At 45.1% G+C, this 24,334-nt stretch overlaps 2 protein-coding genes across 5 annotated transcripts in view; both read right to left on the bottom strand.

The window, feature by feature from the left end:
* Nucleotides 1-3,347: 3,347 nt before the first annotated feature.
* Nucleotides 3,348-8,756, bottom strand: ing2 (inhibitor of growth family, member 2). Its single transcript, XM_079491735.1, has 4 exons — nt 8,466-8,756; nt 7,167-7,375; nt 5,952-6,246; nt 3,348-4,720 (listed from the first exon to the last, which is right to left on the bottom strand). The coding sequence occupies exons 1-4, from the start codon at nt 8,614-8,616 to the stop codon at nt 4,353-4,355; spliced, it is 1,023 nt and encodes a 340-aa protein (XP_079347861.1). The 5' UTR covers nt 8,617-8,756; the 3' UTR covers nt 3,348-4,352.
* Nucleotides 8,757-10,736: 1,980 nt separating this feature from the next.
* LOC306914433 (FHF complex subunit HOOK-interacting protein 1A-like) overlaps nt 10,737-24,334 on the bottom strand; it is a 30,330-nt gene continuing 16,732 nt past the window's right edge. For 2 of the 4 annotated variants that reach the window (XM_079491448.1, XM_079491449.1), the window contains 11 exons: nt 24,183-24,284; nt 23,311-23,367; nt 19,901-19,987; nt 18,235-18,402; nt 17,984-18,063; nt 16,755-16,915; nt 16,489-16,591; nt 14,566-15,644; nt 13,930-14,102; nt 12,691-12,811; nt 10,737-12,212 (listed from right to left, as the gene is read on the bottom strand). In XM_079491448.1, coding sequence (XP_079347574.1) covers nt 11,893-12,212; nt 12,691-12,811; nt 13,930-14,102; nt 14,566-15,644; nt 16,489-16,591; nt 16,755-16,915; nt 17,984-18,063; nt 18,235-18,402; nt 19,901-19,987; nt 23,311-23,367; nt 24,183-24,284 — 2,451 coding nt within the window. In that variant the 3' untranslated portion in view covers nt 10,737-11,892. The remainder of the gene's footprint in view (nt 12,213-12,690; nt 12,812-13,929; nt 14,103-14,565; nt 15,645-16,488; nt 16,592-16,754; nt 16,916-17,983; nt 18,064-18,234; nt 18,403-19,900; nt 19,988-23,310; nt 23,368-24,182; nt 24,285-24,334) is intronic. The other 2 variants (XR_013788681.1, XR_013788682.1) reach the window with 2 other exon arrangements.

Here is a 24,334-nt window from a genome sequence, read left to right as displayed (position 1 = left end):
ATGTAGGACTAGTAGCGTGACGACGAGTATAATGAACTGGAAGAAAAGTAACGAGTGTGTGTTTTGGTCCCGTTGATTGAGCTGAGAAAACCTATAAACCTTTGAAGGTTTATAGGTTTTCTCAGCTCAATCAACGGGACCAGAACACACCTGGGCTGGCTGCCTGCAGGATCACATCCACCAATGGGGAGGCTGTCTGTGTCCTGTCATGGTTTCTCCTCTGTATTATCTGATTAACATCCACGATAACACTAAAGCACTAAAGACACCTTTGATGCACAGCACCATTCAAATGCTCTGTACATGATCCCAAGGCCCCATTTGAAAAGTGACACCAAGAAGAACAACTTACAACCTAACAATCACTGAGAGCTCAGTGGCACCCTTGTTAAGATGACGTCCATGTGAGCCAGAGGTTGTGAGTTCAAATCCAGCTGAGTTCCTCCTACTTTCACTCTGCAGCATGTTTTGGAGAATAACATCCAGAAGAGAACTGGAAAGAGATGGAAAGCTGAGGAGATTCTCAGAGAGCATGGTGGCACTCTGTGATAAGCTGCTGTCTATGTGAGCCACAGGTTGTGGGTTCAAGTGTAGCTGAGTTCCTTCCTTCTGCTCTTCACTGTGGACCACATTTTGGAGAATAACACCAGAAGAACAATGGAAAGTTGAGAAAATTCTCAGAGCATTGTGGCTCTCTGTCATAAGCTGCTGTCTATGTGAGCTACAGGTTGTCGGTTCAAGTTCAGCCCATAACCCATGGCCTCGGATGGCTTACTATAGTAATAGTATTTTTGAGGATTTGAAATAAAAGACGAAAATCACTCCAAGACTCAAAGACTCCAAGAGAAGGATTTGAAAAAAAGACGAATCTCTCAGAGACCATGGACTATAGCCCATGGTCTCGGAGTGATTTTCGTCTTTTTTTCAAATCCTCGTTTTTCATCATTTATAGCCCATGGTCTCAGAGTGATTTTCATCAGAGAACTCAATGGCACCTAGGATCTTGACTCTGGTCACTAATCCTACATTGTCATGGATGAGGATATAGTGAGCATAGTGAGTATATAGTGAGCATAGTGAGTAGTTGCTTCATCTCTCTCTCTCATCTATAAAGCAGATTAACTTTGATGAGTGTAATGTGTGATATCTAAAGGAGACAGTTTTGGGAGGTGATTACTTTATTTGACACACTGTGTTGATATGCTCACTACAAAGGTCCTGGGTTCAAATCCCATAGATAGCAGACCAACATAAGTCCTTCTTACACAGTGTGGTCACACAGCATGTAAAATGCTTCCCCAGTGTAAGGCAAACATTGTGGTCACACAACATTGTAAAATGCTTCCCAGTGTTTTTAGTATTTTGAGGTCGGGAGACCAATTTTATCCAAAACAAAAAGCATTTTCACAAACAAATTATGTGTGTTGTAGAAACCACACGAGTCACAGCCTGGGACTTCAACTCAGGAACAAAGGGTAGTTTAATTCAGTGGTTTTCAACCAGTCGTCCGGGATCACCAGTGGTCCTTGAGGGGGTTCCAGGTGGTCCCCAACTAAATGATAGTTTGGAACCAAATGGACCCTAATATAGTCAATGGTTTCAGACCACATACTATAGTATGCCATTTTTCATGATTTTGGAGGATTTGAGAAAAAGATGGAGTTGGTAACCAAATGGACCCTTATAGATCTTTAATTATTGAGAGTGTAAAATGGAACAAAATGGACCCGCATTACTTAAGTTAATTTACAAGTCTACACAATTAGAGAAGGTCGAAGAATTGTTATTTTGATCAACGTTTGCCTGTTATCTCTCCTATGGTACAGCATGGAAATGTGGACATATTCTTTAGTTTTGGGTCTGCAAGGCTAAATCTCACAAATGGTGGTCCGTGGCTCAAATACCAAATAAATAATGGGCCTTGATATGAAAAGGGTTGAAAACCACTGGTTTAATTGAAATAAAGGGACAGACAACATAACGAAGGACAGAGGACAGCCTTCATTGGGGCGAGGACCTTGTGCCACTGAGAAATTAAATAACCACACATATCAAATCACATTTAGAACAAATAACTTAATCTTGCTGATGTAGGTTAATCCAATAAGAGTTTATCCCCCCCCCCCCCCCCCCACCAGGGTTTCCCTAATGGTTAGGGTTAGATTAAAACTAAATCCTAACCCTTAGTTTTAAATCTATTATCAACAACAAAATATAATAATTGACTAAATACATCCGCATGATTATTAACCACTTGACCCCTTTTTACTTTGCCGGCGTCCAAAAGAAATAGTGAAAATAGCCGATGCGCCTTGCGAGCTTGAAGATGGCAAAAGTTTTAACTAATGGGGATGCTGATATAGCCCGGCCCTAGGGCTGATATAGCCCGGCCATAGGGCTGATATAGCCCAGCCATAGGGCTGATATAGCCCAGCCGTAGGGCTGACCCAAAAGATAAGAAATACATTCTGTTCCGTTTTGTTTTGTATCAACAAAATGTCTACAATGAAGAGCAAAAAAGAAAAGAAAAATGAAACAGTAAACAATAGTTACAGAATATGGCAGCTTGTGGATCATGATTGTTAGGCTTTCTGATAAACACTGTTATTAAACACGATCTTTAGGACTGACTATTAAAAACAAAAAAAACAATCCGATTCCAAACTGAATATGTGCCAGTGTGAAATTAACAGTAGTAGGCCTAGTATGAGTGAGTATAAGAGTGATGTCACACTACCAGTTAAGCACTGCTACAGATTCAAGATTTCCGGTTCCCAAAGTGGGGTCCGGGGACCCCTAGGGGTCCTTGAGGGAGTTCCAGGGCGTCCCCAGCTAAATGATAATCAGGAACCAAATGGACGCTTGAGGGTCTGTAACTCAGTGTACAAATGGAACCAAATGGACCCGTTAGGGTTTCATTTGTACACTCTGAGTTAAATTAACTTTGATTTTACATTGGGGTCCCAGAGATAGAAATGCCATTAAATGGGGGTCCGTAGACTAATTCCTCTCAAACTGGGGGTCCTTGAAAGTAAATGGGTTGAGAATCACTGCTAGAGCCGTAAAAAATCTTCTCCCATGGGGGTCCTTGGCATATATTTTCTAATGGGGGTCTGCAGGCTAATGAGTGTCAATTTGGGGGTCCTTGACATGAAAAAGTTTGTCTTAGAGCACACTGACAGAGTCCACACAGTCAAGTCTTTTTAGAGCATGGCTTTAGAACGACACAGAACATCCATTGACGAAGCAGGAGCAACGCCGAAAGGTAACCTATTGTAAACATGTATTGTAATGACACGCATTTTGCAATTGTTTGTTATCAAATAATTTGACCGTTCTAGAAGAAACACAAGTCAGTTTTTATTTATTTATTATTAAACTCGTTGGTGTTAACACATTCGCTTGTTTTGCCCAAAAACAAATGCAATCTGGAAAAATAATCCAGAGAAAAATGCATTTAACGTTCAAATTGTGCTTTCACATCGATCTGGTACCGTTTATGACCGACGCCTGTCGCCAGGCTCAACTCTCAAACGGCAGAAACTGGTTGACTTGACCCGGCCAGGGCCTCTTGATCCGGTGTTACGTCAGAACAGGTGACCTGGTGAGTTATGTGACTCCCAATTACACAGTCAAATCCTGAGTCTTCATTTATTTGAGCGTTTATTTGAGTGTGCAAATTAAACCAAGTGGACACGTTAAGCACCCCGAGTTACACACTCGATTCCGTAGGCCCCAGTGACACAGAATTCAACAAGTCACCAATTTTGGTGTAGCCGGTTCTGAAAATATCAAGAAATAACTAACTAAGTCAACAGGTCTGATTGACCTGCTCTGTTACATCAAAACAGGTGACCTGGTGAATTCTGTGACACCAATTACACAGTATAAGTGTGTTTCACTTAAAGGTCCTTTCAGATGGGGAGCGGCTGCTGGCTGACACCTGTGTTGTCGCCTGGATCAACGACAGGTCTGCTCATGTGGGACGCGTAGCGTAAAACAAGAAAAGCTCAACACAATCCAGGTCTAGTCGCCACCGGGCGTGTGCACGAACACACGCACAATTTCACGGGACCGCGCCCACGAAAATTACGCTTGCGTTGTTGGCCCCTCTACTCCGCTGCGCGTCCAAAATTAACGCACGCCTCTCATTGAAAGTGAATTCCTAGGCGCGTTGGTCGCTGCCCGTCTGAAAGGACCTTAACTCCGGGGCATGCAAATGGGAACACCTTTCTTGGCCCAGTGACGCATAATTCAGCAAGTCACCAATTTCGGGGTAGAAACATCGAGACCCGTAACTCGGCCAAGCCGGAGGGAGGGGAGGGGAGGGGCCGACCGGACTGGACCGAGCACTACCTGGAGCGGCGCTCCTTCCGGCTCTTGTCCAGACTTTTGTCCATGGTCTTCTCGCTGTCCCCGCGGCACTTGGGACAGAACCACTTGCCCTTGGGCTTGTACGTGAGGCCCACGCACGAGAAGTGGAACCACTCGATGGGACACTGCTCGTTGTCACAGCCGATCATCTCGCCGTACGACACCTGCTCGCACAGGCAGTACGTGGGCTCGTTGGGGTCGATGGCGAAGTCCACTGGCGAGGCGTCACGCTCCTGCTTGGCCGACTTGCGCTTCTTCTTCTTGGCCGACTTGGACTTTTTGTCGCTGCGGGGCTGCTGCTGCTGCTGCGCCGACGAGGAGGAGCCTCCGGCTACGGACGCCAGGGCTGCAAACACAGTTGTGTACAATTTAGATCATTTAGCACAGTGTTTCCCAAAATGGGGTCCGGGGACCCCCAGGGTCCTTGAAATTAAACAGGCTGAGAATCACTGCTAGAGCCGGCAAAAAAATCTTCTCTTATGGAGGTCCCTGGCATATCTTTTCAAATGGGGGTCCGCAGGGCTAATTAGTGTCAATTTGGGGGTCCTTTACATGAAAGTGTGGGAACCACTGATTTAGCAGACGCTCTCAATCCAGAGCGATTTACACTAGTAAGCAAGAACACCACATGGCAATACATCACACGCATAGAAGTATTCATCTAGGATCAGAAGGAAACCAAGAACCTATCATCCGTCTAACAGTAGAATGTCTATGTAGATATGAAATGCTATCTACATTACATTTTTAGCTTTTGCGTACGCCTGCAAGGTCGTCGAAGCTACGGCAAGTGCTGCGGGCTAAATGTGGAGTCTGAAGACGTGAGTTTTCAGACTACGGCGGGTGTAAAGTAACTAAGTGTATTTACTCAAGCGTTGTACTGGAGTATTTCCAATGTTCTATACTTTCACTTCTACTCCACTACATCTAAGGGACAAATATTGTACTTTTACTCCACTGCAATTTGAAAACTTTAGTTAGCAGTTACTTTGTAGCTTTTCATTGTTATTACAAAACGTACATTAACCATTTCAACCCTGTATACATTTCAGCCATTTGAAAATAGCCGCTTAGCAGCTTTGTAGATCTGCTTTGAAAACTTGTGAAATAGGACAGTCTGCATAATGAGTACGTTCTACGTTTGGTACATTTTGATACTTTTGTACTTTATACTCAAGTGACTTTTGTATTTATACATTGCAGTATTGGCACTTTTACTTAAAGGGACATTTCACCGCTGGATGAAACTGCAGTCACTCAATGTTAATAGTATTTGTAGTAGATAACAGTAGCACAATTTGAAATTTGCACCCTACGGCCAGAAAAACAATGAAGTCTGTGTGTTTGACTAGGGTTTGACTGGATTCCTACAATGACCATGAATGCTCTGGTGCACTGCCCCTCCTTGTGGAGAGGGGGGGAAGCTGCGTGGAGGTGTGACTTGTAGTCCAGGAAGGAAGTGAGACCACATCAAGTTTTCGTCACAAATTGCGCTCTTCAGCCGAATGAGTTCAGTAAAACCTGTGAATACGTTTTTTTTTCCACCACTGAATAATAATGGTCACGGGGCGCCTTACCAGACGGGCCCACCAGGTCCTCGGCGGCGCCTCCGCTGGGTTCGTCTGCAACCGCCAGCGAGGAGGAGCCCCCCCCGCCGCCGCCGCCGTTGGGAGGAGCCAACGAAAGGGAGGCGGAGTCCCGGCTCTCGCTGGTGCGCTGCTGGCGTCGAGGCCGACGGGCCGAGGAGCGTTGCTGCTCCGAGGTGGAGGAGGAGGAGGCCTCGGGGAGGAGCGTGCTGCCGCTGGCCGAGCGCCGGTCCGTGGCTGTGGAGGTGGGCCGGTCCGGGGTGTCGCCCCCGCCAACGCCGGGCTCCTGGAGGGAGGGAGACGGGACAAGAAAAGTTGATTGGACAGCAACATTTTTATTTTTATTTTTAGTCATACTTCAATAGTTTGAAACATTCCAGGTGACTAGTAAAATGTGACTAAATGCAGTCAGAGCCATAGAGTAAGACAGAGTTATGACAACTCCGTTCACTTCATGGGGCCAGGGCCAGGCTCTCTTCTACATAGACTTCTATTGGTTTGTCCCCATTTGTCCCTTCAAAAGGGGACAACCGGAAGTTTACGGAATGCATTGGAGTCTATGGGCTCGCACGAGTACATGGACCTCGTGACCATGTACTGTTTTCTGCCCCCTCAATGTCGTAACTCTGTCTATTCTAAGGGTCTGGTTTCAGTGTTAGTCTAGTTTTAGTCGACTAAATCTACAGTTGATTTATAAGGGACAGTAGGGACTAGTGGATTTAGTCCACTAGTCCCTTCCTAACATTTTGGTCTAGTTTTTATTTGTTGACGAAATTGTCAATATATTTAGTCTTAGTTTTAGTCATCATAGCTTGGTTTCCATTTAGTTTTCGTCAGTGAGAAAAGGTAGTCGACGCGCATTTTTTGTCATAGTATTAGTCGACGAAATCAACACTGGACAATAATCATTATGATCACAATAATGATCACAATCACTTGCCATCTTACAATAAATGCACCAAAGTCTCTGCACGTGTGTACGTCTGTAATCCACGCAACTAGACAACTAGAAGTCCACCGACTTCAAATTCAACTGAACACACGCGTTCCACACCACCACGCTATGACGGGTATTGCATACTAGGTTCCCAATTTGCATCCCCAAACGTGTTTGAAAGTGAAATATCCCTTTACATTCTAATTTAAAGAATTGGAATTGGTGCGAGGAACCACCACGCCCCCGGCCATTACCCTCCTGCGGTATACCTGGAGGCCCTGCAGCGAGTGGGAGTCCATCTGCCGCGAGCGGTTCTCCACCAGCTCTGTCATCTGCGTCACCACGCCGATCTTCTCGTCGCCCAGCTCCTGGCTGACGATGAGTGCCCGCTGCAGCTGGAGCTGGAGCCGCTTCCTCTGGGACGCATCCTGCTCGCCCTGGTACCTCTCGTACACCTCGTCCACCTCCTTAAGAACCTCTGGAAGAAACAACACAAGAACATGCATGAGCACACCAACCATTCCTCTGAGACGCATCCTGCACGCCCTGGTACCTCTCATACCTTAAGAACCTCTGGAACATCCGGTAATTTTAGATACCATGTTATTGAGACAGACAGTCATTTTGAGGGGCAGGTGCTCAAGTGAATGAAAAAAAGGGCACTTTGTGCGGCGCGTGGAATCGGGTACGGGTGCGTAGCAGGGAGAGTGGATTGACATTCAAGGGACCCTTGTTACTGTCTCCCCAAATACAGAAAAGGTAAACAAAGGTCCTGAAAGGGGCTAGGATACCTGGTATATCCAGACAGTCAAGAGACTATACTCCACACAGAATAACAGATACCAAACACAGCTGGGGCTATTCTACACACTGTAGAATAGTATACGAGACTGTATAGGAGTACGTATACATGATTAAATAGACTAATTTACCTTGGAATTTACTAGAGTCTAAAGCAGGGCAGCACATTTCTTTTCATATACAGAGAGAAAGACTCCACTACTCTACCCAGATACCAAACACAGCTAGGCTACGTGCATTTAGCTATGTGCATTTATACATTAAACCGATTAATTTACCTTTGTATTTGGAGGTATTTTGTCAACATCCCTAAGCAGAGACACATTTTCTTTACATTATACAGAGACTCCACTATACTAGTACTCACATACCACACGCACACACAGGCTGCTGTTCAATCATGAATGCATGTGTACTGTATGTGTATTTATAGATTAATGTATGGTATTTGGAGTCAATATCCAGGAGCAGGGACACATTTCTTTGTATATCCAGAGACAGAACAATACTCCACTCACATACCAAACACACGGCTACTATTCTACTACACATGCATGTGTACTTATTTATTCATTAAATACATTACATTAAATGTTTAGCTTGGTATTTGGAGTCAATCTCCCTCAGCAGACACATTTTCTTTGTATTATCCAGAGACAGAGACTCCACTATACTAGTACTACTACTCAAATACCACACACAGCTAGGCTACTGTTCATGCATGCATGTGTATTGTGTAGTGTATGTGTATTTATACATTAATGTACCTTGGTATTTGGAGTCAATCTCCCGGAGCAGGGACACATTTCTCTGGATGTCCAGCGGCAGACTCTCCACGCACTCCAGGTAGTCCTGCACGTAGCTCACCAGCTGCTGCTGCGTCCTGTTGTCATGGTGATGGTGGTGGTGTCCCAGCATGGTTGGTCCGGATGCATCAGATCATCAGGGTTATTAATGAATATGACAACAGCAGCTTTAATTCAATCGAAACACTTTGAGTGTTGAATGAGTTTGTGGGCTTTCTTCTGTGCTCTGTCTGCTCGCTGCTTTGCTTCACTTCAAACAAAAACGGGGGACGGTGCGCATGCGCGGGGTTGTCCTTATATGGCAATGCGCCTGTTTCCTCTTCCCGTTAGGGCAACCGGAGGGCGGGGCGCGGTTGGTCGTGTTACGGAGAAACTGGTGTCCTGGATTATCATGTGCCTTTTTGATTGATTGATTGAAGAATTTATTAACAGTTTGCAGAATTACAGTACATTTCAAGCACAAACTCAATACAAAGGCTGTTAACTGTGAGTGGACGACCCAATTAAGCATTACACTTGTTTCCAACAGGGTCCACCATGTTCAAATCATCAAAACATTTAGAGACGTACAAATAGACACTTCTATAGACAGAACAGGAATTCATCAAAAAAGAATTCATCAAAAAGGAGGTAAAAAGGGAAAAGAAAAATATACAGTGAGGGGAAAAAAAAAAGGGGGGGGCGGGGGGGGGGATTCACGTTCAGCTCCGTTAAATTGTTTGTTTTCCTTGGAGGAGCTGCGTTGGGTCCCCAAGTCGGCTCCGTGGCCGTACCTTGAGTTGGCTGTGTGGCCGTGACCATCTCTTGTGTTGTCCTTGCGTTGGGTCCCCAAGTTGGCTCAGTGGCCATACCTTGAGTTGGCTGTGTGGCCGCGACCGTCTCTTGTGTTGTCATTGCGTTCGTGTTTGAGGGATTCCGATTTTACAGGGGCCAGTTTCGAATTGCCTTAAAAGGCACATAATTAAAAAGCACATCATTTCATTAATCCGAAGCGTTAATATAACTCTTGGGTGTGCAAATGGAACTAAATGGACCCGTGTTGGTTCCGTTTTGCACACTCAAGAGTTATAAAGGTGTGTGTGGGCACTTGGGCCGTGACACACCAATCAACAGGTCACCGGTTTCGGTGTAGCCCCGGAGCCCTGATTGGTGCACAGCCACATAAAGGGACATTTCACTGCACTGGGAGGTTTCCCTCCCGGGAAATAAATGAAACAAAAATGGACACACACGCAACTAAATCAACTTCGATGTTACTGATCATTTGTTTATATACAATATGACATTGTTTCATTTGTTTGTCAAATGTGTTCGTTCATTCGTATTCGTATATGTTCTCTGTCTCTAACTCTGCGTGTGTGTGTGTGTGTGTGTGTGTGTGTGTGTGTGTGTGTGTGCGTGTGTGTGTGTGCGTGCGTGCGTGTGTGCGTGCTGGTGGGGTGTGTGTAGTGTGTTTAAAACTGTGACTGGTCAGTAACAGACAGACTGGAAAACTGCTGTTTGGCCGCCATCTAGTGTTCATTATCAGCCACTACATGTGTCTTTTTGAGATTATATGGAAGATGTAAATCAGTGGTTCTCAAACCTTTTCATGTCAAGACGCAAATTTATGTCAGGGACAGCCATCTGGAAATATGTTGGCCACCATGTTGGCCTACAAGCTCACAATGCGTCCATCGCTACGCATTGTGAGCTTGTAGATCTGCTATTTTCAAAAGATTTTAATTCATTTTGAATACTTGAAATGGACCATTATGCATGATGAGTAGCCTACTATAGTAGCTTACTTTTTTGATGCCAATACCTTTACTCATTTACATTTTGAATTCTGGACTTTTACCTAACAGTATTTCTATTCTATTTAGCAGTATTGATACTGAGTAATTTGTCCACCAGTGAACAATTAGAAATACATTGTATCAATATGTTACTTGAGGATATATAGCCTGCATAAGTAAAAGTATAGCCCTAGAATGTCTGAGTTATATTTCATATATTTCTTAATACACATTCATGCGCATCATAAATGTGGTCGGCGCTCCGTGTGTAATACATAATTCCAAAGACTAGTTTCATATCCATGTGAAAGTTCTGGCAGAAAATATGTGTTTAGTCAAATACACACGGACGACATTCGACACGAAGTGTAGTGCTCTTTCCTTTCACTACCCTCAAACTGGAAGAAAAGGTGTTGAAAATGGATGCATAATTAATTATGTTCTTCTGACATCATTCGTCCCAAGACGTCTGCACAAACAAAACGTCGTCAAAAGCCGTTTATTTGACATGTGACTGATGTCAACACGAACGAACACTTTGATTAAAATAAGACAAAACAAAACATTTGATGGAGTAATAACCAAGAATCTAACATGACTAAAATGCAATTATGGTCATAAGACACAATAAAACAAGCATCTTTATGTACTGTATCAGCCAAAAGTATGGAAATCATATAAAAGCTATGGATATAATTTGTAATCAAACCGTACAATTTATTCAGTTAAATACAAAAATGTACCAGTCTGTTAAACACAAAGGTATTCACACTGCCACAAAATAATATATTAAGAGATTAAGAGTCATTCAAAATAATTTCATTGTGTTTACAGTATATATACACATTATAAATTATCAATAGAAATAATCAGTTGTTTCCCCCCACACCAGTGCAGACGGGAGTACTTGATACTGCATTATAAAATACATATTAATGTAAATGGCTGATAAGGCCACTGCGGGCTGATGGCTAGATAATGATTTTATGATAGCCCAGAACAGAAATCTCACAAGTAAAATTCCCAGGCCAGCCAGTTATCTACCCTGGCATTGTTTCCTTGACACAGTACCTCTAAGTACTGCTGGTTTTATGTCCTACCAGGACCTCTAGTACTGATGGTTTTATGTCCTACCAGGACCTCTAGTACTGATGGTTTTATATTCTACCAGGACAGTACTGATGGTTTTGTATCCTACTAGGACCTCTAGTACTGATGGTTTTATATCCTACCAGGACCTCTAGTATTGCTTTGAATGGTAGGACAGATCTGTCTAATGTGTCTGTGATTACACCATACCAGGAGAATACCAGGTTAGATACTTAACCCATTTAGGACTGAGACCAGATTCTTTAATGTCTTCTAAATCACGATAGTTTTCTGAAAAACCTATGTGGTGCTCAAACTATTTCATGTCAAGGACCCCAGATCTACAAGCTCGTAGCGCTGCACTCGGTGCCGCGATATGAGCTTGTAGATCTGTTATTTTTCAATAGCTAACATAATGCTCAAAACACCAAAAGGGGTTCCCGTCCTGAATGGGTATTACATCCTTGATGTACACAGTGAAACAGACCTGAGTTGCGACGTGTAGACGTTTCCTTCTACACCTAAATCTCTCCGTCGGAAATAGCTGATCTCCAAGTCTCACAATGTTCCCCACCCCGAGAACGGTGAAATGTGTGGGGTTCTGGTGGTGGTGCCACGCTGTGCTCCTGGGCGATGGCCGCCAGCTCCTTCAGGAACTCGGCGTACAGGATGACAGCAAACACTCTGCTCCGAGCCTGGGGCGGGATGGGTGGGCAGGGGGGCAGGTGGGGGGCGGCAGGCGGGCAGGGGGGCAAGACGGAGCCCTCAGCCGTCCTAGAACCGTGTGGCGGTATGCCAGGCTCCACTATGGAGTCGTCATCCGGAGACGACTGGAGCAGCTCTGAGAGAGAGAGAGAAAGAGAAAGGGGGAATTATTAAGGTACAGTATCAGGTACGGTCGCCGCTAAACCATCTCGCCCCTCGATTCTTTTCCGCTGACCTCACGCCGAATTTATTTCGTTTTACTGAGAATAACGTTAGAAATAAGTTTAGGGTTAGGCAATGTTTTACTGGGGTTAAGTTTATGTATAGGGTTAGGTTTAGGCATAGTTTTACTGAGGTTAAGGTTAGGAATATACCATGCCGCACAGTTCCGCCGGCTGTACGCCCGGGGCGAGTTGGTAAAGGGGCGACTCGTCTGGTATTCGTTATTAAAAGTTGAAAAGCTAGGGTAGGTGCCCTCACAAAAATACATGCAGTAATCCTGGTCTTTATACTGCCTTATGGGTCTGTAACTCAGAGAGTGTACAAATGTGTACACTCTCAGAGTTAAATTAACTTTGATTTTACGATATACATTCCCAGATCTTCATACATACCTCTGATCTTCATGTGCTGGTCTTTAGCCAGTAGGAACCTCCATGCCTGAGTGATGACAGCTGGCCATTCTGGTCTGCTGGACACGTACTGTTCTATCTGCACGCGCACTGAAAGCAGAACCTGCGCGCACACGCACGCACGCACACGCACACGCGCACGCGCACGCACGCACACGCACACGCACACGCACACACACACACACACACACACACACACACACACACAAATCAATCAGTCTGTGTGTTTACCTGGTCGTTTTTTTCCTCCTGGTCAGATTGGGGCCTCTAGGTTTCTCTGGGTCCCTCTGGGTAACAGCCACACCCCTAGTCCAACCCCCAGATTCTCAGCCACACCCCTAGATTTATTTAATGTGCAGTGTGGCCATTAAGCCACAGGGTGGCGTTTTCAAACTAGTGAGCACTGAGAGCAGGAGATTTTCTTTGTGTATTATACGCGTATTCGCGTATTATACGCGTAATATTCGCATATTTGCGTATTATACGTGTATTATACGCGTATTATACGCGTATTCTTCGCGTCTTATACGCGTATTTGCGTATTACTCGCGTACTATTGGCAATTCGTAGAGGATTATGGCGATTCGTAGAGGATTATGGCGATTCGTAGAGGATTTGGGCAATGCTTATACCTGATTTTCTGCCTGGATTTTTTAGCAATTTGCGTGAAACGTCATACACACAATCTATGGACCATTATCTGAAATCCCGGTTGAAGAGAAGTTTGTACGTGAAAATCGAACACACTGTAGTAATGGACAATGATCCCATAAACCAGGACACACGATTGTTATCAAAAACACTGAATGATTTAGTTGTTTACAATGGAACAACTGATTGTGTCAGTGTAGCTCAGCCAGTAGAGCTCTTGACCTTGGATCACAAGTTTGTGTGTTCAAATCTGGGTACTGACAACTCAGCCTATGAGTCTTATTTGTATTATTGTTATTATTGCTTATTGTCTTCTTTCTTGGTCCCGCCTTATCGCTGCTTGCAGCTATATTTTTAAATTGTTTTTGCTGGTGAAAACCGATTAAATATCAGAATTGTTTTGAGACCGTTCCGATACCGATATGGCATTTTCTTTTTTTTAAGATTTTATACATTTCGACCATTTGAAAATATGTGATGGCTCAAAATATTTTCAAAAGAATTTCATACACTCAAGTACATTTGGAATTCCAGACTTTTACGTGCGTGCGTGCGTGCGTGCATGTTTACCTGGTACAGTGTGCGCACGTTGGGCTGGCATTGTGTGTTGAGCAGGAAGTCTTTGAGCAGAGGTTGCGGGTACGACGCCAGCTGAGCCAGCAGGCCGGTGAGCAGCAGGTTGACAGAGATGGAGTTCTCCAACAGGTTCTCCAGGCGAGACAGCAGGACGCTGAGGAACGGGCCTGCATGGCGGGCAGTGGTGGGGAAAATGTAGTGGTTAATGTATGTTTTGTAATAATAATGAAAAATATAAAAAGTAACTATAGTAATTAATGTTGTCAAATAATTGTAGTGCAGTAAAATGCAATATTTGGATCTGAGATGTAGTGGAGTAGAAGTAAAAGTATTGTAAATCTGAAACACTCAAGTAAAAAGGAAAAAAAAGCTAAAAATTATACTTATGTATAGTACTTAACTTCCCACCTAACTATTACAGTTTTTTAAAGCAGAAGCTGTGAATCACCTCATAAACATAGAAGACCTCATTAATCAAAGGGGCCATCGCAAAATGGCCCCTGTTCACCCAGACCAGGCCCATCTCGGAACAGTCCTGTTGTTTTAATGCGTGCGCGCACGTGTGTGTGTGTGTGTGTGTGTGTGTGAGACCGTGTGTTTGCGCATGTGTGTGAGACAAACACAACCAACCTGTGAATGGAACATCGACCTTCCTCCCTCTCCTCCTCTCTTCTTCTCCTCCTCCTCTCTCTCCATCTTCTCCTCCTCTTTGCTCCTCCCGTTCCCATCCGTTAAAGTCCACATCCTGCCCTAGCCCCTCCTCCTCTTCCTGTTTCTTCATCAGTGCTCGCACTCGTGCACGGAAAGCCGCCATGCCGTCGGCGACGACGTCATCGCCTTCCGGCTCTGCCCCGAGTGACATCATGAGCGCCCGGTACTGGGACAGGAAGTCATCGTCGCCGGTGGCGCCGGGCGGCGGCGAGTCGACGCCGTTCATCGCGGCGACGGAAGCAGGGTCACGAGACGTCTCACGTTCGGCGTGGCTATTGGCCGTCCCCTTTGCGTGCGTGCTGCGGCGGTGGTGTGTGCGTGGGCTCCACGTCTGCGCGGCGCGCACGTTTGCCACGCCAGAACGAAGACTCTCTTCGTCCTCTCTCCTTCCCTCCTCGTCTCCTCTCCTCCTTTCCTCGCTCCTTCTCGTCGACATGATGCTACTGACGGCCTCCAGCACCGACGTCCGCGTCGACCGTCCGTTTGACACGTTGCGTTCAAGGTCCACATTCAAAATGGCTGTCTCGTCGCCACCGCCGCCCCTGCCCCGGGAGACCAGGTCGCGGGTGGAGACCAGGTCGCAGGTGGAAACCCGGTCGGACAGGAAGTCTGTGTCCTCGCTGTAGGCTCCATCGCTTACCAGCAGGCCTGCGACGCTGCGACGCATGGCCTGTATGTGGCGAGGGGGCGGGGTGCGGAGACGAGCAGGGGGCGGAGCGGCCGATTGGGCGTGTATTTCCTCGTCGACTGCCATGTCATCCCACTCTAGCTCCTCCTCCTCCTGGACGGAGGGAGACCTCCCCAGGCGGTGTCGGTTGCCCCCGGCGACGGAGTCTGAGGAGAGGGAGGAGGGGGTGGAGGGAGGGTTCTGTGCTGTCCTCCTCTCCTCTCCTGTGTCCTCCTCCTCTCCTTTCTCGTCCTCGCCATCTTCCTCCTCCTCGTCGGCCCGAGACGGCGGGGAGACGCCGTCGTACGGAGCCGACCACAGAAGACACGCCCTGTGGTGGAAAAACATACTCACAATCTTTACTTCAGTCAGGACAACTCATGAATCGAAGGAATTTACATTTATTGAATATAATAAAATTTATATTTATTATGGTTTGGCGATGAATTGGATCTGCTTTTTAGGTACTCAGATCAAGCGCATCAGTCCCAACCATAGGGACTCCGAATCCCTGTACCTAAACAGCAGATCCAGGTGGTAGCTGGTGGAGGAGGGTGAGCAGCAAAAGTGTAGCATACAGCAGCACAGCAGAATCAGAGCAGCAACAAGCAAGCAGGAAGAGCAGTGCAAAACTTTAAATAGCCGGTATGAAGAATCATGTGAATGAGAACGTGATGCTGAGGCGGCCCAATTAACGGCCGGCAGCAACTGCACTGAGTTTCCTGACTGAACTTGCTGTGCACATGTCTGTGAGAGGCGCACGATGCTCATTTAAGTATAATGATCAATACTGCAATGTAGACATACTCCGTTAAATGACCGGAATCCAAGTAAGTAAAAGCACAAAAGTATTGGTATCAAGATGTACTTAAAGTACCAAAAGTAGGAAGTGCTTATTATGCAGAATGTCCCATTTCAAGTTTTCAAATGTTTAAACATCTTTTGAAAATAGCCCATCTACAAGCTCACAATCAGCTATTTTCAAATGGCTGAAATGTATATAGGGTTGAAGTAGGAATTGTAGTAAAAGTATTTGCCTCTGAGATGTAGTGGAGAAGTAAAAGTTGTACATACTGTAAGTACTAATCTAGACTAAATTTGACTAGGAAAAATGTATTGACTTAACTTGACTAAAAGTAGCTTCAATTAAACTATTCTAATTAGCCCATGCTAACCTGTTAGCAGTCGATACAGCCAGTCTTGCGTCCCAGAGGTAATGAAGGTAATTCACATCCATCGGAAACTCACAACCTTGACTGAAACCAACACTGTCGGCATCTGAGAGAGAGAGACATAGAGAGTGAGTGAGTGAGTGAGTGAGTGAGTGAGTGAGTGAGTGAGTGAGTGAGTGAGTGAGTGAGTGAGTGAGTGAGTGAGTGAGTGAGTGTGTGTGTGTGTGTGTGTGTGTGTGTGTGTGTGTGTGTCCACACGTTCTCATCACCTGCTCCTTTGGGCCAGTGTATGTGCTGGCGGTGCGAGTGTGTGTGGGGACACCAGGACGGCATGAGGCGCAGCAGAGAGGAGGCGCAGGAGGAGTAGACGTCTCTCTGCGCCAGAGAGGAGCGCTCCCTCACGCCCAGATGCTCACACGGGATCAGATATCTAGACACACACACACACACACACACACACACACACACACACACACACACACACACACACACACACACACACACACACACACACACACACACACACACACACACACACACACACACACACACACACACACACACACACACACACACACACACACACGCACACACACGCACACACACGCAACAATGTATATTGTAAAATCAAAGTTAATTTAACTTTGAACCATTTGGTTCCATTTGTACGCTCTCAGAGTTACAGACCCATAAGGATCCATTTGGTTCATAACTATCATTTAGCTGGGGACCCCCTGGAACTCCCTGAAGGACCCCTAGGGGTCCCCGGACACCACTTTGGTAACCACTGCAATACACACTTCTACTGTCAACTATTTCAATGAGTGGTTTTCAACAGGCCCATGACAACCTGATTCCTCCAGGTGGGGGCGGTATTGAGTTCACAAGTTCACAATGTTGAACTTGTGAACTCTATAGATACTCATACTGCCCTGAACTCATTCGCTGCAGTGTTGTTTTTGACAGCAAATTTTGATTTTAGTTTTAGTCATATAGTCTCTTGAATAGTTCACTTTTCATTTAGTTTTAGTCACATTTTAGTCACCTGGAATGTTTTAGTGTTCTAGTGTCTAGTTTTAGTCGACTAAATATCATAAGATTTTAGTCGACTAAATCTACAGTTGATTTAGTCGACTAAAATGTATTTTGGCAGGCCTTGTCGTAATGGCTGATTTTACACTTGCTGAAAATAGCCGCTGCGACGCGTTGTGAGCTTGTAGATCTGCTATTTTCAGCATGCAACCAAGTGTAAAATGACTTACACTGGATCTCTTGTCCACTAGTCCCTTCCTAACATTTTGGTCTAGTTTTAATGTGTTGACAAGATTGCCAATATATTTAGTCTTATAGCTTAGTTTTCATGTAGTTTCCATTTAGTTTTCGTCAGTGAAAAAAGGTTAGTCGACGGACATTTTTCGTCATAGTTTTAGTCGACGAAATCAACAGTGATTCGCTGGTACCAAATGAACCCCGACGAGGTCAAGAAGGTCACACTGACCTGAGGACGAGCTGAAGAATCACGTCTTCACAGAACAGACCAATCAGAGTCCTGAATAGAGACAGAGACACTGTACCCAGCTGCACGCACACACGCACGCACACACACACACACACACACACACACACACACACATCAAACCAGCAGTAGGTACAGTATGTATGGAATTAGCCTGGAAACCAGACGAATCTGCCACAGGAAAAAAATAGTCTGTGTGTGTGCGTGTGCGTGTGCGTGTGCGTGCGTGTCACCTGGAAGGGCGTGTTGATTCGGCTGACCAGCGTGTCCAGGATGTGCACGTTGTCGTGCGCGTGCATGAGGACGAAGGACAGGAAGGTGTGCAGCAGAGCGGGCTCAGACACGCAGCGCAGGAACAGCTCCAGATACGCTGTGGACGTCATCACCTCCTCTACTGTCACCTACACGCAGTAAATGTAAACAGTAGGCAACATTTATGGTCAAACACAGTACAGAGGTCTGTGGGACTACAGTAGAGACAGATAGATAGATACATAGATACATTTATGGTCAAACACAGTACAGAGGTCTGTGGGACTACAGTAGAGACAGATAGATAGATACATAGATACATTTATGGTCAAACACAGTACAGAGGTCTGTGGGACTACAGTAGAGACAGATAGACAGATAGATAGATATATAGATACATAGATACATTTATGGTCAAACACAGTACAGAGGTCTGTGGGACTACAGTAGAGACAGATAGACAGATAGATAGATACATAGATACATAGATACATTTATGGTCAAACACAGTACAGAGGTCTGTGGGACTACAGTAGAGACAGACACAGTACAGAGGTCTGTGGGACTACAGTAGAGACAGATAGATAGATACAGAGGTCTGTGGGGCTACAGTAGAGACAGACACAGTACAGAGGTCTGTGGGACTACAGTAGAGACAGATAGATAGATACAGTACAGAGGTCTGTGGGACTACAGTAGAGACAGATAGATAGATACAATACAGAGGTCTGTGGGACTACAGTAGAGACAGATAGATAGATACACAGTACAGAGGTCTGTGGGACTACAGTAGAGACAGATAGATAGACACAGTACAGAGGTCTGTGGGACTACAGTAGAGACAGATAGATAGACACAGTACAGAGGTCTGTGGGACTACAGTAGAGACAGATAGATAGATACAGTACAGGTCTGTGGGACTACAGTAGAGACAGATAGATAGATACACAGTACAGAGGTCTGTGGGACTACAGTAGAGACAGATAGATAGATACAGAACACAGTACAGAGGTCTGTGGGACTACAGTAGAGACAGATAGATACAGTACAGAGGTCTGTGGGACTACAGTAGAGACAGATAGATAGATACAGTACAGAGGTCTGTGGGACTACAGTAGAGACAGATATATAGATACAGTACAGAGGTCTGTGGGACTACAGTAGAGACAGATAGATAGACACAGTACAGAGGTCTGTGGGACTACAGTAGAGACAGATAGATAGACATAGTACAGAGGTCTGTGGGACTACAGTAGAGACAGATAGATAGACACAGTACAGAGGTCTGTGGGACTACAGTAGAGACAGATAGATAGATACAGAACACAGTACAGAGGTCTGTGGGACTACAGTAGAGACACATAGATAGATACACAGTACAGAGGTCTGTGGGACTACAGTAGAGACAGATAGATAGATACAGAACACAGTACAGAGGTCTGTGGGACTACAGTAGAGACAGATAGATAGATACAGTACAGAGGTCTGTGGGACTACAGTAGAGACAGATAGATAGATACAGAAGATGTGTTTTTGTTTATTATTAGGCCCATCTCCAACGATCTCCTGGCCTCCATGGGACCAATCCACCATCGGCCACACAGGACAACAGGGAGTAAATCAGCCAATAGGGACAGGTGTTGTTACCTTGTGCAGAGCAGGGGCCAGTACAGGAACCAGGAAACCATTGTAGATGTAACCTAGCAACTGAGACCTGATGGAGGGATGGGCCACCTGAGAGAGAGAGAGAGAGAGAGATATTAGAATACGAACACACTCTCCTCTGTGACCTCTTGCACACAAATTGTCGTCCAGTGAGTGGCTGCAATGGTGCGTAATTGTTTTTTTTTTCCAAACGACTCCAGATGGATTCCTACATGGCTAAAATATTTGTCTATAGAGTTGTCGAGCTTGAGGTTGCCCACATTGAGCCGTCATATAGGCTACAATTTAGCTTTGGCAGTGTCCAAACCAAGATTGAGCTTTGGTCATAGCACTTAGTCATAGCACTTCATAGTACATATGTATAGCATAGTATAGTACGTGTATAGTTTATATGTTTAGTGTATATGTTCTAGTTACGTTCTTAGCTTACGCATGTTTCATGATAAATGCATTTTATATATGTGATGTATCCCCATGCTTTTTTGTTCTTGCCTAATGTAAGTCGCTCTGGATTAAGAGCGTCTGCTAAATGCCTAAATTGTAAATTGTAAGATGATAGCCATCACCAGACGCTGTGTGTGTTTGTTTGTTTGTGTTTGTATGTGTTCAAGGTTCAAGGTTCAAGGTTAGCTTTATTGTCCCTTGCGGGAAATTGGTTTGCAGCCAGATCATAGTAAAAAATACACACAACAACAACATTCAATACAAACTACGATCTAAGAACAGGGCACTAGAGACAGAGAATTCATAACATTCAATAGTAGCAAAGTCAGCAAAAGTGCATTAGTGGCAATAAGTGCAAAGAGGCAGGAATAAAGTGCTATCTGCTGTTCAGCAGTTGAATAGCAGCCGTCTTTGTAGTGGGCACCCTCAGCCGACGCATCTGCCTCTTGTACAGTTCTATGAGTTGGGCTTGGGTTCTCCCAGAAATCTTACTGGCCACTTTGACGAGGCTGCTGAGCCTGTTCTTGTTTAACATAAGAACAGATTCAATAAAACTTCTGTAGAAAAGAGTCATCATTACAGACGAGACATTAAAGGAATGCATTTTCCTCCGGAAAAAAAGACGCTGCTGGACTTTTTTTGATGTAGAGGCAACATGAGAGTCAAAGGAGAGTTTGTTGTCAAGAACGACACCCAAGTATTTATAGCTCTCTACAACTTCAATTTCTGTGCCCTTAATGAGTGTAGGAGCAGGACTGGGAGGAGTCCTTCTAAAGCTGATGATCATGTCTTTTGTTTTGGTCACATTTAACTGTAAGAATGACTTGTCACACCAGGATATGAAGTCATTGACAACTGGCCCATGCTGTACTTCATTGTCTTCAAGAAGGCTAACAATCACAGAGTCATCAGCAAATTTGACAATATACCTGTTAGGGTGATTGCTACAACAGTCGTTGGTATACAGAATATACAGTAGTGAGGAGAGACAACAGCCTTGGGGAGAACCAGTGGAGGAGAGCAGCAGAGAAGACAGGACCTCATTTACCCTCACGCACTGAGACCTAACAGTTAAGAAGTCTATGATCCAGCCAAGGTTAAGATCCATTTTAAAATAATTGATTAGCTTCTGGGCTAGAAGATGTGGCTGGATCGTGTTAAAGGCAGAGGAAAAATCGACAAACAACAGTCTGGCCTGTGTTTTTTTCCCCTCAAGGTGGCGGTACAGGAAATGCAGTAGGGTGATAGTGGCATCATCTACACCTCTTCCAGACCTGTATGCAAACTGCAGGGGATCTAGAGATTTCTCCACCTGCTTTAGGATGTTATCTTTGACTAGCTTTTCCAAACATTTCATTACTAATGAAGTCAAAGCAACAGGCCTGAAGTCATTTAATGACTTTGGGGTCCTAATTTTGGCAACTGGGACAATTGTGGACTGTTTCCATAACTTAGGGACCAGCTGTTGTTGAAGAGATAAATTAAAAATAAAGTGAAAAATGCTGCAGAGCTGTTCAGCACATGTTGAGAGAACCTTGCCGCATATGTTATCCGGCCCTGGACTTTTTGACTTAATGTGTCTGAGGTGTTTTTCCACACTTTTTTTGTCAATAACTAGGGCTGGAGGCGCTCTAGTCTCTTTCTTTAAATCAGTAATTTTATCAGCAAAGTCCTGATTCTCAAATCTTAGATAAAACGTATTTAGCTCATTGGCCAGCTGTACATCTGAGTTATACCCAGGCATGGAGATGTGCTTATGGCCTTTATCATCTGACCCTGCATGTCATAGATTTCATGCCGTTCCATGCTTCCCTGAGGTTATTGCTGCTAAGCTAAGCTCAGCTTCGATTTTGTTTTTGTACCTGAGTTTAGCTTTTTTAATTTCAGACTTGATCTCCCTATTTAGTTCCCTGACCTTGGGTAGATCACCCTCATTGAAAGCATTTTTCCTATTGTGGATTAAGCCTTTAAGGGCTGATGATGCCCAGGGTTTGTTATTAGGAAAAACCTTAACAGTCTTAGTGGGAATAACATTTTCTTCACAGAATGATATATAGCTGCACACAGCGTCTGTAATTTCATCAATGTTATCAGATGATTCTGTAAACACAGACCAATCTGTGCAGTCGAAGCACCCCTGCAGGGCAAGAGAGGAATCCTCATTCCACTTTCACCTTTCTTTTACGCACCTTCTCCCTCCTTAGCACAGTCTTGTAAACGGGTAGAAGGTGTACAATGTTATGATCAGAAGATCCGAGAGCAGGGCCCGCCTCCGATTTGTATGCTCCTTTAATAGAGCCATAACATAGATCCAGAGTCTTGTTGCGCCGTGTGTGACAGTTGACATATTGATAAAAACTGTTTAAAGTTGTCTTCAAGTTGCAATGATTAAAGTCTCCCAGAATTATGTTGGGCGCGTTAGGGGAGATAGATTGCAATGACTGTGTCACTCTAAAGACGGTGTTCGCTGCGATGTCCGCGTTGGCTTTTGGATGAATGTACACAACGGTGATAAACACTTGGGGAAATTCCCTTGGGAGATAAAAGGGCCGCACCGACACGGACAGGAGCTCTATATCGGGCGTGCATAACCGTTCACGCACGGTGAAGTTATTACACCATCTTCGATGAATGTATAGGCACACTCCTCCTCCCTGTGTTTTGTGTGTTACCTCACTGTCCCGGTCCAGCCGTATAGGCGATCCGAAGCCGCTGATCAAATGACGTGTCAGAGTCAGAGTCAGTAAGCCAAGTTTCAGTGAATGCCATCAGACAGACATCCCTGTATTCACGTGTGTGTATGTATGTATGTATGTATGTATGTGTGTATGTGTGTATGTGCGTGCGTGCGTGCGTGCGTGCGTGCGTGCGTGCGTGCGTGCGTGCGTGCGTGGGTGCGTGCGTGCGTGCGTGTGTGTGTGCGTGCGTGCGTGCGTGCGTGCGCACACCTTGATAACAGTATTACAGAAGTCCAGAGAGTTCAGGAAGTCGACCAGAGCAGGCACCTGTTGGTCACAACACAGATGTTGGACGTCAAACAAAACAAGATGAACGAGGACAGCATGTCAACCTGAAGACAACATTGTTAATGTCCTCAGTATATTCATCCATTCACACAGACATTCATGCACCGATGGTGGAGGAAACCATGCAAGGCACCAACCTGCTCATCGGGAGCAATTAGGGGTTCAGAGTCTTACTCAAGGACACTTCCACACTAACTCTGGGGGAGCCCGGGATCGAACCGGCCGCTCTACCTCCTGAGCCACTGCTGCCAATGTTACATCAGCTATATGGAACATATTTTCAGATGGGGGTCGTCGGCCAATTACATATAATTTTTGGGGTTCTTGACGTGAAATAGTTTGAGAACCACTGACATAGAAACCTAGGTGGCGGCGGTGGTGGCTCATGGGTAGAGTGGCTGGATGGTAACCGCAAAGTTCGAACCTGGGCTCCCCCAGAGTTATTGTCGAAGTGTCTTTGAGCAAGACACTGAACCCCAAATTACTCCTGATGTGCAGGTTGGTGACTTGCATGGTTTCCGCCGCTATCGGTGTATGAATGTGTGTGTGAATGGGTGAATTGATGCACAATCTATGTAAAGAGCCTTGGATAAAGGCGCTATATAAATGCACCATTTACCATTTTAGGTCTTTCAGAAAACTGTCATGATTTAGAAGACATTTTCTAGAATCTGGTCTCAGTCCCAGATGGGTTAAGTAAAACATGCGAGTACTTTTTTCCACCACTGGTGCAGGTGAGCTGCGGTTAGGAGGTATTTAATTAAGGTCAAGGTCAAGGTTGAAGTGACATATACCTGCATCCAGTCCTCTCGTTCCAGACGGAACCAGTCCTCACTGTAGACCTGCAGTTTAGCTGGCAGAGAGGAGTACAGTCCACTGAGGCCTGTGGCAAGAACCTGCAACACACACACACACACACACACACACACACACACACACACACACA

Source organism: Electrona antarctica (assembly GCF_951216825.1).
Source record: "Electrona antarctica genome assembly, chromosome: 21".
In the NCBI taxonomy this organism is placed as follows: Eukaryota; Metazoa; Chordata; class Actinopteri; order Myctophiformes; family Myctophidae; genus Electrona; species Electrona antarctica.
The sequence above is the reverse complement of the archived record's forward strand: the minus strand, read 5'-3'. Positions and strand labels throughout refer to the sequence as shown.

Bases quoted from the DNA above. Each gene is read 5' to 3' on its own strand.
- ing2 (XM_079491735.1), bottom strand. From the start codon at position 8,616: ATGCTGGGACACCACCACCATCACCATGACAACAGGACGCAGCAGCAG. The intron at 6,247-7,166 runs GTATACCGCAGG...CCCTCCCTCCAG, and splicing joins ACTCGCTGCAGGGCCTCCAG to GAGCCCGGCGTTGGCGGGGG. The intron at 4,721-5,951 runs GTAAGGCGCCCC...CTGTGTTTGCAG, and splicing joins GGACCTGGTGGGCCCGTCTG to CCCTGGCGTCCGTAGCCGGA.